The sequence below is a fragment of the Acanthochromis polyacanthus genome, chromosome 17, assembly GCF_021347895.1.
Source record: "Acanthochromis polyacanthus isolate Apoly-LR-REF ecotype Palm Island chromosome 17, KAUST_Apoly_ChrSc, whole genome shotgun sequence".
Classification (NCBI taxonomy): Eukaryota; Metazoa; Chordata; class Actinopteri; family Pomacentridae; genus Acanthochromis; species Acanthochromis polyacanthus.
Genome location: NC_067129.1, coordinates 14,366,536 through 14,381,534, shown reverse-complemented (window position 1 = coordinate 14,381,534; position 14,999 = coordinate 14,366,536). Strand labels below are relative to the sequence as shown.

The 14,999-nt window shown below is 40.1% G+C and overlaps 1 protein-coding gene across 1 annotated transcript in view; it reads right to left on the bottom strand.

Moving 5' to 3' along the window:
* Nucleotides 1-14,999, bottom strand: part of ltbp3 (latent transforming growth factor beta binding protein 3) — a 42,064-nt gene that overhangs the window by 7,619 nt on the left and 19,446 nt on the right. The window contains exons 5-22 of the mRNA XM_051937727.1: nt 14,112-14,198; nt 13,793-13,909; nt 13,500-13,655; nt 10,765-10,903; nt 10,522-10,586; nt 10,173-10,250; nt 9,066-9,197; nt 6,592-6,723; nt 6,380-6,508; nt 6,086-6,205; nt 4,233-4,355; nt 3,964-4,086; nt 2,781-2,900; nt 2,195-2,323; nt 1,723-1,893; nt 586-666; nt 268-396; nt 38-175 (exon numbers count right to left, since the gene is read on the bottom strand). Coding sequence (XP_051793687.1) covers nt 38-175; nt 268-396; nt 586-666; nt 1,723-1,893; nt 2,195-2,323; nt 2,781-2,900; nt 3,964-4,086; nt 4,233-4,355; nt 6,086-6,205; nt 6,380-6,508; nt 6,592-6,723; nt 9,066-9,197; nt 10,173-10,250; nt 10,522-10,586; nt 10,765-10,903; nt 13,500-13,655; nt 13,793-13,909; nt 14,112-14,198 — 2,169 coding nt within the window. The remainder of the gene's footprint in view (nt 1-37; nt 176-267; nt 397-585; nt 667-1,722; nt 1,894-2,194; nt 2,324-2,780; nt 2,901-3,963; nt 4,087-4,232; nt 4,356-6,085; nt 6,206-6,379; nt 6,509-6,591; nt 6,724-9,065; nt 9,198-10,172; nt 10,251-10,521; nt 10,587-10,764; nt 10,904-13,499; nt 13,656-13,792; nt 13,910-14,111; nt 14,199-14,999) is intronic.

Genomic DNA, 14,999 nt, shown 5'->3' with positions numbered 1-14,999 from the left:
AAATGCAGTTTAAGCTGGGAGAAGACAATTTGCTGACCTGCAACTGTCACCATCACACACTTCTTCTTGTTGTAGTCTGGGGTCCAGGGCCGGTTACAGTTGCAGTAGAAGGAGCCTTCGGTGTTGACGCACTGACCATGAGTACAGAGAGATTCATCGTGGCATTCGTTCACATCTGAGGGAGAAACAACAGCACGTTGCAGGTCATCTATGAACTGTTGAGAGAAGCTTTAGGCATCATTTTATGCCGATAATCAAAGCACTAACCAATGCACTCGAGGAGGTTGCTGTCGTAGTAGAAGCCCTGTTGACAGTAGCACTCATATCCTGGCAGCGTGTTCTCACAGCGACCCTTCTTACAGATTTCATCAGCAAACAAGGAGCACTCATCAATATCTGCAGACAAGAAAGGAAAAATATTTTTTGTGTTCACAGGTTCACAATTCATGTGTTTGCAATGGCAAATTATGGAAAATGGTCTGACAGCTTTTTCTGATAAACGTGTTTGGACAAGGGTCACTACAAAAGTAGTTTAATTCAAGTGCTACAGAGATGATTATATCATGACAAAAAGAAAATATGCACCATGGTAGGCTGGCAGGCTGTACTGGAATCCCTCTTCATAGTAGAGACCTTGTCCATTTGGACAAAGGAAGTGGAACTCGGCTGGATTGGAGAAGAGAAGGAGGTTAATAAACAGAAGATTAAGATACAGCAGACAGATTCAGATTGTGGCATAATATTTGGAATTTGTGAGACATAACTGAGTCCACTTTTAAGTAAGTAAGTAAAATTTATTCATATAGCACCTTTCACAGATATAAAATCACAAGGTGCTTTACAACAACAAAATAAGGATAAAAACAATATTTCTGTTTTTTTATTTAACCTTTATTTAACCAGGAGAAATCCTGTTCAGATTAAGAACCTCTTTTTCAAGGGAGTCCTGGCCAAGATAGGCAGCAGCAAGTACAAAGCACAGTTATAAAATTACACAGTTAAAACAATTAAAATATGAAAAAAATACTATAATAATTACATTTACAAGTAAGCTATAAAAAACAAGTGTAAGTTGTGAAAATGGCCTCAAGAACTCACAGTTTAGATTTAAAGGGACTCAATGAGATTAATTCAGTTAATTTCCAGCCTTTCTGTAACATATTCCAGGAAGAAGGTGCAGAATAAACAAAAATCTGTTTACCCAGTTCAGTACGGAAATATGGAACTGAAAGCAACAGATGATCTTGTGAACGGAGCGAGTGAAAATCACAACTTTTCTGTGTCATTAAGGAGCAAATGTAGGTAGGCAGTAGTCCAAGTGTTGCCTTCTATATGAAAATATACCAAAACAATAATGCTAAAGGCATTAAACTGTTAAAACAGGGGAGCAGCAGCTAAAATAAAGTGCATCAAAACAACAAAAACAATAAAGCAGTTACAGGCCATCAAAGGCGTGCCGGAATAAAAATGTTTTCAGCTGCCTCATAAAAGCTCCACAGGAGTCGACTGATCTCAGCTGCAGGAGAAGAGCATTCTACAGCTTTGGTGCAAAGCTTGGAAAGCACAGTCAACACGGGTTTTACACTTGCAACGAGGGACGGCAAGTAACTATTGTTGGCCCGGCCCATTTGTCACGTACGGCTGAAGGAGGTTGGAGATATACCGTGAATATACCGTTGAGAGTTCACTTGCATTTGTATGCACAGAACAATGCAAATGTACCTGAATGGGAGACAGGGCAGGGGTAGATCTCACAGTGATCCCCCCATCCCACTCCAATGGAGCAGCAGCACTCCTGCTTGGTGACGTTGGTTGCCAAGACGCTGTCACAGAACACGGTGTCATCCAGGTTCAGGTAGCACTCCTTCTTCTCATCCGTCAGCACTCGAACTGCTACAGGAAATATGGAAATGACAGACTTTAGTGAGCATAGCCAGTGGACTTCAGATTTTGTTGGGCTTAGCAAGATGGATTTTCTTCAAATTTCGGTGCTTTAAAGTTTGTGCCTTGGTTCATACACATATAGGATTTGGTCATTCATGATTAGAATTGGATGGATTTCAGGATTTCAGATTCGCTTCGGATTTGAACTGAAAGTTTGTGGTTTGGGGCAGACTGGGATTAAATGTTCAGCATTTTAAGCTCTGGGATGAATGTGGCTCTACAGTAAACTAAAGGAATCAGAGCAGCTTACCCTCGCAGCTGTGTTTGTCCTCTGAGAGGACATAACCGTGGTTGCAGACGCACACATACGAGCCCGGCCTGTTCTCACAAGAGCCGTAGGGCTGGCAGAGACTTCTGTCTGCGGCACATTCGTCTATGTCTGAAAGGTAAATCACAGAGCCTGCCGTAAGCATTCGTTTCAATCCAAACACAGTCTGAGTTGCAAATAAGGCAACATTTGGTTATTGTTACATCTGTACAGACATTTAACACTTTGATTCTAATCCTGCCGAAATCCACTTGTAATTAAATTGAATTCTGGCACCATACACAGTGTCACACGCAGAAATAAATAACAAAACACTAAAATACAACAATGCGCATTTGAATAATGACAAAACCTTATAGTTGACAGATGACATTAAAGGAAAGAGGTCACATCTGAGTCAAATTCTTGAAATAATTTGAAATTCATTGCAAAAGCTTGGCAAGAAGGCAAAACATGGTGATTCATCTCATATAAGAAATTAAAGAAAACAGACAGAAGATGAAGATTTGATAAGAAAAAAATCAAATGAATAAATATCAGAAATATCTGCTGCACTGAAGACACTGACCTTGGCATCCCCTGCCTCCAGCCGGCGTGTACCCCTTCTGGCACTCACAGTGGTATGAACCCATGCTGTTAATACAACGGCCTTTCAGACAGCTTGATGGCCTCTCACACTCATTGATATCTAAAGGAAAGGAAGTAAAAACAATGAACTGTGGAGGGAAGCTGAAGCTCTGCACCTTATTTACTGGTCTGACTTAACTCAGTCAGTCTTTATTTGTACAGTCAGATGTTGATGGACAACCCTGTGACTGTATTATGTTCTGGGTCAGGGGTGTCAAACATGCGGCCAGCAGGCTCAAACTGGGCCGCCACAGGGTCCAATCCGGCCCGTAGGACGCCTTTACAAAGTGCAAAAATTACATAGAAAAGATTAACTGCAGATTGTAAATTTGCAAAAATATAAATTTAGAATTATTTCTAGACCATGAAAAGTTGTTTTGATCACAAAAAATACTAGATTGCTCAGTGTTCCTTTGTCATTTTGTGCCTCGTTTCTGTAATATTTTGTCTGTTTTTCTTGTCTTTTTTTGTCAGATTTTTGTCATCTGTCTAATGCTTTTGTCGTTTTGTTTCTTGTTTTTGTCGTTTTGTGTTTCCTTTTGTCTCTTGTGTTTTGTCTTATTTTTGTCATTTTGTTTTGCTTTATTTGTTGTTTTGGGGTTTTCTGTCTCGCTTTTGTTGTTGGTTTATTTTTTGTCATTTTGTTTCTCACTTTTGTAATTTTTTTCTCATTTTTTTGTCAAATTTTTGCCATTTTTTTGTTTTGTTTTGTTTCATTTTTCTTGTCATTTTGTGTCTCGTTTTTGTAATATTTTGTCTTTTTTTGTTGTTTTTTGCATTTTTTTTGTCTGACTTTTGTCGTTTTGATCATAAAATAAAATATTATACCACTCAGTTCTAGATACCTATGACTAAACATTTTGTTCCTTTGTAGACACTCTGTGATCTGTGAGTTGTAATGTGCATTTCTTAAATGTAAACATTTTTGCACTTAAATAAAGGAAAAAGTTGGAGGTATTGTTATTTATAGCTTATTATGCTGTGATTTTACTGGTTCGGCCCACTTGAGGTCAAATTGGGCTGGATGTAGAACCTGAACTAAGATGAGTTTGACACCCCTGTACTAAGTGATAAAAGGTTCATGTAACACGACTTAAATACATGGTTTCTTGGATAGTTCATACCTTCACAGTGGCTACCCTCCTGTGTGCGTTGGTATCCCGGGTAGCAATGGCACTTGAAGGAGCCGTCAGTATTGATGCAGCGTCCATAAGCACACAGCCGAACGTCCTCACACTCATCTATGTCTGTTAGGGAGAATTTTTTTAAAAGCAGTCAGTGAACATCTAGAAAATACACCTTCTTTCATGAGAAACCAGCACTAGGAGTCGCTCAGCTGTATAACAAGCCTTTTCTCTGTAATGTCATGTAAAGGTCAGGTAGAATCTCTTACCACTGCAACCTTTGCTGTCTGCAAATGGGAGGAAGCCCTCGTTGCACAGGCAGCGGTAGGTACCAGGCAGGTTCTCGCAGCGGCCGTTAGGACAAATGCCAGGCTTCTGACATTCATTAATGTCTGGTGGAACACGTAGGCAAGAATAAAAGAAGGTAAACTAGTTTGATCCCAGCTAGCAAGGAATTGTCCAACATTCTCACAATGCTTTAAAAGAAAATGTTTTAATCTAACTTTGAAAATGTATTTTAACGATCCTCATCATTTCAAATAATGTACCAGAGAGGTTAGTAAGACATGTTTCAACTGCCATATTCCAATGATGTGCTGAGGATGTTGTCAGGGCCACACATTCAACATGTTATTGAGGTCTCAGGGTCCGATCATGCTTTATACATTGTTCCTGTCATTGATTACAGAACCAGAAAAGTTTCAGGGATGTTGTTAACCCTCCTGTTGTCTTCATTTACCGGCACCAAAAAAACATTGCTTCCTTGTCTGAAAAATAATCAAAAAATTCAGCAAAAATATTCTCCAAATTTCTGAAAATTTGCAAAACCTTCAGAAAGAAAATTTTAATAATTTCTTAAAAGTTGTATTTAAAAAAAATCCCCCAAATTTGACAAGAAAATTCTTGTAAATATTTTCAAAAACTAAGTAAAAATCTTCCAAAAAAAAAAACTAAAGTGATTACATGTATATCAATAAAACTTCTAACATTTTCTTTAACAACATTCACAAAAAAAATCAACCAAAATCCAGCGAAATTTGATGGATTTTGGTTGATTTTTTGTGAATGTTCTTTAAAAATCCTTTCTTAAAACATTTCTTTTTTTCCACCAAAAAATTTTAAAAATTTCCCACAAATGTCGAAATGTAAACATAAAAATATATTTTTTCTATATTTTCAAACTTTGAAACAGGTCAATTTGACCCGCAGGAGCACGAGGGTTAAGGGAACGTACAGGATGTTCTTCCATGAGGTATCTCACAATGTTACATAATGATAGATGAAAACAATGGAGAGACATTCTCAATGCAAGATTTGAAAAATGGTCTAACTTAACAATGCAATCACCAAACTTTTTTAGACTCTCTTTAGGTTGCTATCCGAATTTTAAGAAGAACATTCCAGCACCTATACAAACTTTCTATGAAAGTTACTAGATCTTTGCAGAACCTTTTCAGAATGTTTAAGAATATAACAAAGTCTAGTTTGGATGTAATGACATGGTCGCAGCAAAATGCAATGACATGGTCTACCACCTGTGGCTCAGGTAGTAGAGTGGGTCATCCAATGATTGAAGGGTCGGCGGTTCGATTCCCGCTCTCGCCTAGTCATGTGTTGCATGCCGAAGTTTCCTTGGGCAAGATTCTGAACCCCGAATTGCCTACCAGTGACTGTTCCACTGGTGTATGAATGTATACTGACTGATGTTGCAGGTTGATTAGCAACTTGCACATTAGTGTGTGTCTGGGTGAATGGGAGCAATTGTTGTAAAAGTGCTTTGAGTACTCTGATGAGTAGAAAAGCGCTATATAAGAGCAAGTCCATTTACCAAAAGATTGCTAAGTTCAGCTGCATATGATAGATTTGCTTTTAACAGCTGATTTTGACAAGGGTTAGTCTTATTATCCCTACAGTACAGATTCACAATGCTGGAAAATATTCCAGAATTTCCGAAGTATTTTTGAGAAATTAGCAAATACTAATATATTTCACAGCATTTCAGTACTGACACCTTATGGCTGAACCTTATCAAGTTTACTTATTCTTGAAGTTCTGGCAAGATTATGTTTATCGATTACACACACGCAGAAACAGCTTTACGGTTCGGCTGGGTTACACGCACCATAGCAGGTTCCAGCTCGAGCCTCATGACCAGGCAAGCAAGGAACGCACTCATAGGAGCCCGATGTGTTCTCACATTGCTCATTGGGACAAGTGTCGGGATTCAAACACTCATTTATGTCTGGACAAAAAGAGCAGAAGTTTTACAAAGTTGATAAATGTTTGGATTTGTACATGCAAGCGGGAACACATAGAGCACAGATAAACATATGAATACACATTTTAGTGACACACACACCATGAGCATGTCATCAGTGGAACATCCATACTGTGATAATAATCAGTGTCTTGGTACCTTCACAAGCTGGATGACGGTGCGACTTGCTCCTAAACCCGGGGTGACATTCACATTTGTATGAACCAGGCAGGTTCACACAGTGGCCTTCGACCCCACAGATGTCCTGCTTAGAGCACTCGTTCACATCTGTACAGACGGAGAGGTTTTGAGCCAAAGCAGGGACCTACAGAACAAACACTGTAACATGACGATCACTCAGACGAACTCACCTATGCACTTAAGCCTCCCGTGCTGCACCATGTGTTTATAGCCCTGGCGACAGTGGCATTTGTAGCCTCCTTCTGTGTTGACGCAGTGGCCTCTGCCGTGGCCGCACGGCTCTGACTCACATTCATCATCATCTAGACACCAGGAGTGAGAAAAAGGAGTGCAATGAGTACACAGAAAGGAAACCGAGTTGAGTACTTGACAGACAGCAGAGAGTCGTAGAGGTCAGAGGACAATGTGCTTCAGTTCCAGGAAGTGTTTTTCATGACCTACAATAACCTGACATCTATTAGCGATAACTGTGTGATGCCATGTGTCAGATCAACTACTTCATACTCACTACCAGATTAGATAATACATCAATCAGGCATAACATTATGACCACCTGTCTAATATTATGCTGGGCCCCTTTATGCTGCTCTCCTCCAACCCAGTGGGGCATGAACACAGGACCTCTGGGCATGTCCTGTGACACTGGGATGGTTTCAGTGGGTTGCAGGGTGGAACCTACTTAGATCAGGGTTATCCTGGTACATCCCATAGATGCTTAATAAGATTTGGATCTGGGGAATGAGGAACCTGGGTAAACACTTTAGCTCTGTCGTGTTCCCCGGGCCACTCCTGAGTAGTTTTTGCCGTGTGTCGGGGTGCATTGTGCTGTTGAGGGTGGCAACTGGCATGAAGGACTGCTGTTGACACGGGGGTGGGGTGGAGGGTTGCTTGACCTGCAATGTGTAGGTGGGTGGTGCATGTCAAACATCCACATGAATATTAGGACTCATGGTTTCCCAGCAGGATGTTGTATTATAACAAGATGATCAATGTCATTCACTTCACCTGTCAGTGGTCATAATGTTGTGGCTGATCGGTGCATACAAGCTAAAAAAACAACACTACACATCAATCAATCAGTTAATTTTACTCTAAAAATGAAGTTCTCACTTCAGCCGAAGTATAAATGCAATCAGTGATAAACTGTTCGTATATTGTTGTCTTGGTCTTCTGCATTTTTAACCCGTGAAGAGAAAAATCGTAGCTCATTGCAGTGACTCTTTGCTTTTGTCATGCATGACGTCCTTTACTACTTTCCCATTTTAACACATAAACAAACCTAATCTTTAAAGCAGTGATCATCAACTGGCGGCCCGCGGGCCGAATCTGGCCCGCCGAACCGTCCGATCCGGCCCGCGACTGGATTCCAAAATTGTGAGGATCAAAGAGAAAATATCATGTGGTCCACACTATTAAAGCAGTCAGTCCAGTCATTATTAAAGGATCTGTTTTCCACATCAACTTTTCGTTTCGTGGCCTTAGAGAGTGCCATTTTACCCGTGTTAAGAGGCCTTTTCCTGTCACTTCTACGGTGTTTCTTTTTCAAGTGCTCTGTGAATAAAGTTGACTTGAGATGAGGCAAAATATCTCTATCACTCCTAGTGGTTGACTGTGGTACAGGTAATAGGAGCACTGACTCATAAAGGCTAAAAATGCCTTCAGTTTTGTAATGAAATGGAAAAAATATAAAAAAATAAACATCAAATAACAAAGTTATGCCAAAATTCGATTTTTATTTAATTTTTGTTTGAGGGTCCGGCCCCCAAAGTGACTGTCCGGTAAAATTCTGGCCCTCGGGCAAATATAGTTGGTGACCCCTGCTTTAAAGGGTAGTCCATTAATTTTGCGCATTCGGTTCAGTTTACTTGGAGTACTGCTAAAAAGTCCGACTAAAATATGATGACGTTGTCCCAGCTGGGGTTTGACATCTAAAATTTCTACCTGCCAGGGTGGAATGAGAAAAAAAAGACAACATTTAAAGGGCAGCAAAGGTCTAATGAAGTGTACTTCTGAGCTGCATTTTGTAGCGTCTAATTTGAGTGGAATTTGACCAATACTACAGACAAAGTCATGCTATAAATTCATTAAAATAGTGACTGTAATTAATCATACTTTATTCATACTGCAATGAATGTCCAAGCCGGCACAATTATTCTTGTATATTATAATGTGAATGGGCATGTACAGTCAAGATAATCAGTTTGGGTTCAGAGAAAAATCAAAAGCTGCCAGCCAGACACTGAGGAAACAGAAACGTGTGTAAATATTTTCATTTATCATTCTTGTCATGTATCTACTTTTCATTCAGAAACCAACCAAAAGTGATTTCATCCAGTGGCCAATGTTACTATTTCTCTGTTCATTTTCTGATTATTCTAAGCAAGCAGTCATGCTTCAGTGGTCAAGATCAATGCTACTACTTGAACTTAATGGATGGATCAATTTTTAATGATTTAACAAGTAGCAGCTTTTAAGTTCCTAACTGTGAGAGGGAAAGTTTACTTGAAACAAATAGAAAATCTGAATTCCTGGAACCTGAATGACATGTATTTGCCCCAGCATGCATAAGAAGCCTCATGAGAAATTTCTCGTCGACATTCATGCGGCGCCTCCTCTACCCGCTGCTTCTACCATCGTCTCTTACCCTCACAGATGTTCCTCTGCGGGTTGAGATGGTAGCCAGGGTGACAGTGACAGATGTGGCCGTTCAGGCTGTTCTCACACTCTCCATGACCACAAATGTTTCTGCTTAGCCTACATTCATCATCTGTCTCTGCTTCAAGGAGGAAACAAAAAGCGCACCAGCATCATATATATACATGCATATCCAGTATATATACAAATATATATACAGATACATAGATGTTTGCAGTTATATATATTATTTAATATATATAGAAAGCTGATAAGACCCATGCCGTGCCTAAATCCCTCTGTCTTTGGCCATGTTCACACTATTGTAGCTTTTAAAATGCTTTTTCATATCAAAGCCAATGACACACGCCAGTCAGAAAGATTGAAGAGAGCTGCTTTGAGGGAGAAATTGAATTCAAAATCTTAAGAGTTGCTTTCCATACATCACAAATGAGCACACATGGCAGACCAGGGCCGGACTGAGAAAGCAGCAGAAGCATTAAAATAGTCGTTTCCACCACTCCTACGACCGTGTGTTGATTCAAGTCGGTGCTTATCACTCATATCTTTGGGGGAATGTTTTTTTTCTTTTCATGGAGTGTTGCGTATCACATAACCCTGCTTTTAAATACCAGCACAGCCTCTAGTTATGGCAACACTTTGCCTCCATAAAATAAGAAAGAGTGTGAACATCGCCTAAAGGCTGGTTCATGCTTCATGGCTGAATGAACACGACATGCACTGTACCCAAAAGCATCAGTTAATCATTAAAAAAACATGCGTCAGACTTGACAGAACTTCGTGTTAAATTAACCGCACTAATTTCTGTTTCTTTTTATGTGCAGCACCGCACGTTGTCATAGTGTTGAAAGTCCAACATACCTCCCCTGAATGCTATGATAAATGTTATTTACTGCACAAAGAAAGTCAACATGTCACTTGTGAGAAATGGACCCAAAGCTCGCCACCATATCTTCTCTTACTGGGGACAGCGGAGAGCAGGAACGCCCAGTTTTGAGGTACATGAAACATGAACCAGCTTTTAAAAATGGAACTCCTTACGAGGTTAATACAGAGTAGATCCTTTAAGTCAGTTTGAGGTTTTGTGTGAACTCACGGAAGACTTTAGTCTGTGTTTCGAAGGGGTCATTGCCCGGGGTCATTCGGACGATTGTCGGAGGGGTGGGTTTAACAACTGTGAATCCAACAGAGGAGAAGTGAAGTGGACAGACTTGAGGAGGAACTATGACATGTTGAACTTTAGCCCTGATATTTTTGCCATCACCACACATGGGGAACATTTCTCTACACTGTTCTATCGGCTGTTGTTGCAGTTAGCGGTAAGAAAGAAGCTTTCCCCTTATTGTGACAGCTGGAGTACATAGTGGCACTGGTGAATAAATTGTTGCTGTTTTATCTCTGGGGTTATGAATGAGTCTGACTGGGGGCACTGGAGGTTTGTTTACCAGGAACACGAGGACTGCTGGTGCTGGTCGGAGTCTGCTGCACGGCAGTCGTCGTCGCTGGAGGCCTCTCCTGATCGAAAGAGAAAATCAGACTCACACCAGCAAAAATAACCTGCTATTATTCCTGTATTAGAAACAGAGATCTGGTCTTACCATCCAGTCTGGTTCTGAAAGGAAAAGAGATGGACAGGAATTAAAACTATGAACTCACACGATCTTCACAGAAAACTAACAAGTAGAAACATCAGAAATGTTTGGGTATTTGATGAGTGACCTTCCAGTTCAGGCTTACGGGCGAAGATGATGGGAGGCAAGGCCACAGTTTGTCTTCTGTTTTGCAGATAATAGCCTTTTCCAGCAGGGCAGATCTTACTGAAGGCCACTGAATACCACATGGAGAAAAAGGATTATTGGTACATTTTATTAAGGATATCACATTTTGCAAATTAAAAGCAGCCAGTTTGAGTCATTTTTCAGAATCGCTCTTTTGAGATGTTCAAACAGAAAATATAACCTCCAGGAATATAACATGAAATAAATTATATAAAAATGCATGATAATCCTAAAAGTTATAAACCAAATTGAAGCTTAACCTTAAAAAGGAACTCATCTTTTTCCTGCATTCAAACAGATGGTTTAATCTTATAGTTGGGGCTGACTGGGTGACCCACAGGGGTTCGGCTTGTGTCTTCATTGCACAGCTGACTCCCTCTTGGACGTCCCTTCGTTCTGCCTCTAGTCATGCTGCTATAGGCCTAGGCTGCTGGGGGACTTTTCTTGACGCACTGAGCCCTTCTCTATCTACCTTTACATTTAATATGTATACCGTTATTGCAGTACATTCACTCTGTTTCCCCCTGTGCTATTTCTCCGAGTGTCCCTGGTCCCAGAGCTGGATGCTTCAGATCTGCGGTCGATGTTCCACCAGCTGGTCCAGTCTCCATCATGTCCACTGTGGGATGCTGCTGCTGACCTTCCTCCAGCCCTCTGCTTCCAACTCCCTTTTTCCACCAGTCAACTCTGCATTGCCTTCACTATACTGTTATGCTAACTTACATACTGTTTGAATTTTACTGCTAGCTATATATGGAGTATGTTTTATGTCAGAGCCGTACATCATAAGAGTAAATTATGAGTCAGTTTTCAATGTTAGCTTATACTTTGTCTGTGTCACATATCCTGTCATGCATGTATCCAAATGTGTGTTGTGTTTTCCTTGCTTTCCCACCCCTCCCTCTTCTCCCATCCCTCCCCCTTGCTCTCTTCTGTCCTTCTCAACCCGCCCGGCCAGCAGGCAGATGGGTCCCCCCTATATAGAGCCGGGTTCTGCTCGAGGTTTCTTCCCTGTTAAAAGGGTGTTTTCCTTGCCACTGTCGCCTTTGGGCTTGCTCTGGGGGTCAGGCATATGGGTTCTGTAAAGCGTCTTGAGACGATTTGACTGTAATTGACGCTATATAAATAAAATTGAATTGAATTGAATTGAATGGTCATTTAAAGATTGTACTAGCTGGAAACAATTTATTCTATTATTGATTAGTTGGTTTCTTTTTAAGGAAAGACTATTTTTGAGGATTTTTTTTTAATTAAACAGCACAGATCAAGAGAAACTCCAAAGAGGAGAGAGAAAGAGAGCGGGCAGCAAAGGGCCGAGGCTGGACTCAAACTCACTCGAATGATTGATTGATTTATTGAATTGATTTCTGAAGACACTAACTGCAAATTACAAATTTGTAAAACATTAAATTTAAAATAATTCCTAGACCATGACAAGTTGTTTTGATCATAAAGTAAAATACTAGATTGCTTATTGCCCTTTAGTCATTTTGTGTCTCATTTTTGTAATATTTTGTCTTGTTTTTGTTGTTTATTTTTGTCTTTTTTTGTCTGACTTTTATCATTAGTCTCACATTTTTGTCGTTTTGCTTCTCGTTTTTGTCATTTTGTGTTTCCTTTTGGTCTTGCTTGTGTTTTTTGTCTCATTTTTGTCATTTTGTGTTTTGCTTTCTTCCTTGTTTTCTGTTTCGTTTTTGTCCTTTTGTTTCATGCTTTTGTCCTTTTTTGTCTTGATTGTCCATTTTTTTGTCACTTTGTAACTTTTTTCTCTAAGTTTTTTTGTCTTTTTTAGTCATTTTGTTTCTCGAGTTTGTGGTTTTGTGTCTCATTTTTGTAATATTTTTGTCTTGTTTTTGTCATCTTTTTGTCTTTTTAAAGTGAAACACGGTATCATTCAGTTCCAGATACCTGTGACTAAATGTTTTTTACCTTTGTAGATACTCTGATCTGTAAGTTGTAATGTGCAAACAATAAACTGAGGCAGAATGTTGTGAAAGAAACTGAATGTATTTTTCTTAACAAATTTCAGTTTGTTCATAACGTTTTGTAAAAAGATAATTCCTTAAATGGGAATATTTTCGGAATGAACTTTTTTGCTTTAAAACCAAGGAAAAATTTGGAGTTGTGGTTTTTTTATTGGTTTTATGCTATGATTTTACTGGCCCAGCTCACTTGAGATCCAACTGGGATGTATGTGGCCCCTGAACTAAAATGAGTTTGACACACCTGCTTTATAGGATAAAGAGGTCTAGATAATGGAAGGAGGGACTAAAATTTTTCTCTCTAAGCCTCACATGAGCAATGCTATGCAAAGCTTGAACGATTCTTGTATTTGTATTGCTAGTCTATAAACATATTTCATGGTTAGTTAAGTGTCATCAGAAGTGAAGAGCGAGCAAGTCTTCACATGAGCAATAACGTGCACTTGAGCTGCACAACAACCCGGAATAATGACTGCAATTCATCACACCGAATGAAAACAGTGATCATTTATTAAACAGACCGCAAAATTTCTGTCACCACCTCTCAATTAATTCATAAAATGTGTTTATGTGCATACAGGTGTCACTGTTACAACACAGAACATAATGCACTATAGATAGGTTGAACTGAACCTAGAGTATTGTTCAGGAAAGGTCACTCACCTGTGCCCACCTGAGGACATCTTTCACAGTTCGGGCCCCAAGCTTTGCCCACCGTGCAGCAGCACATCTCCTGGGTGATGTCGGTTTGCAGCGGGTGCTCGCAGCCTCTGGCATCGGACGCTATCCGGAAGCATTGAGCCTGCTCAGCTGGAGACTCTAACAGAAGAAGAGAAGTTAGGTTTCATTCTGATGGGAAAATTCTGATTTTGAAACGAAAAAAACAGGCATCAACTTAAGCGGAAACGCAGCAAAAAGCAGACAGTAGACAAAACCCACAGAGGCCTCACACTCACCAACACACTGATTCCTCTCCAAGACAAAACCAGTCTTGCAGGAACATGTGAAGCTTCCCAGTGTGTTCCGGCAGTCTCCGTTCGGACAGACGCCCTGTATGGAGCACTCGTTGATGTCTTCAAAGGTCAGGAGGCAAAGTGGAATAAAACAAAGGCGTTATTTTGAGGATGTCTATACAGTGATGCAGTGACAGCAGCTTCACCGCAGGGAGACTCTAGTTTTATTAAGTACATAAAACTGGAAACGGTAAAAACAACTTCCAAACTGAGTTCTTAGCTCTGATTCACTCTTGTTATATGGTTCGTCCTGCAGCGTTACCTTGACAGTGAGTGCTGTTGAATCTTTTATAGCCTTGTGGACAGGTGGAGCCGTAGTCTTCCACAATGGTCTGTTTGACTGATGCATCTGAGGGAGCAGAAGACGCAGCAAAGAAATATCTGAGAAAAGCCGAAAGAAGTTCTGCAGGTGGATAATACGAAACGAAATAAAACTGTAAAAGCCAGAACTGATAACACACAAGAATTAAATTAGTTTGAGCTCCTAATAAAACCTAGGATTTCAACACCTGTAAGCATTTAGGCTGCGAAAAGAGAATAATTCCCAACACCAACTTTGAAAATATGTGAAAATATTAAAGATTTATTAATGGCAGACTTTTTTACAGGGTGTTTAGTCATTAACTTTAAGCACCCGCAACATGTTTTCCAGCTCAGTCTGCTGCAGTTACAGCATTTGTAACTTTCTGAAACTCTACAACAACCCCCACTTTCTGCAGCCATGTGTTCAGAGGTATCGAAGTTAACAAGGTATGGACTTCTCTTTCAAGCTCTTTTCTACATGTAACCACTTCCATCACTCTTTACACGCACAAACGATTGTAACGCCATCAAAGCCTTCGAGGAAAGTCTGTCCCAAAGTGTGAATATTTATGTGATTCCTGATTTGTTGACATGACTACAGTGTTTGCCTTTGATTTCCTTTGAAGCACACTGAGGCCTGCAGGGGCTCAATTATTGCGGGAAATTCACCTGGTTTTAAAGTAGGGGAGTATATTGAGATTTTGGGAAAAGGATTTATTTGATTTCTTTCTCAGAGTTACATGAGAAGACTGATGCGACTCTCATGTCTGTGCATTGAGTTTGACTTTACAGCCGGAAGGCGGCGGCTCTCCAAAACATTAAGGCTGGAAACAGCAGAAGACCACTT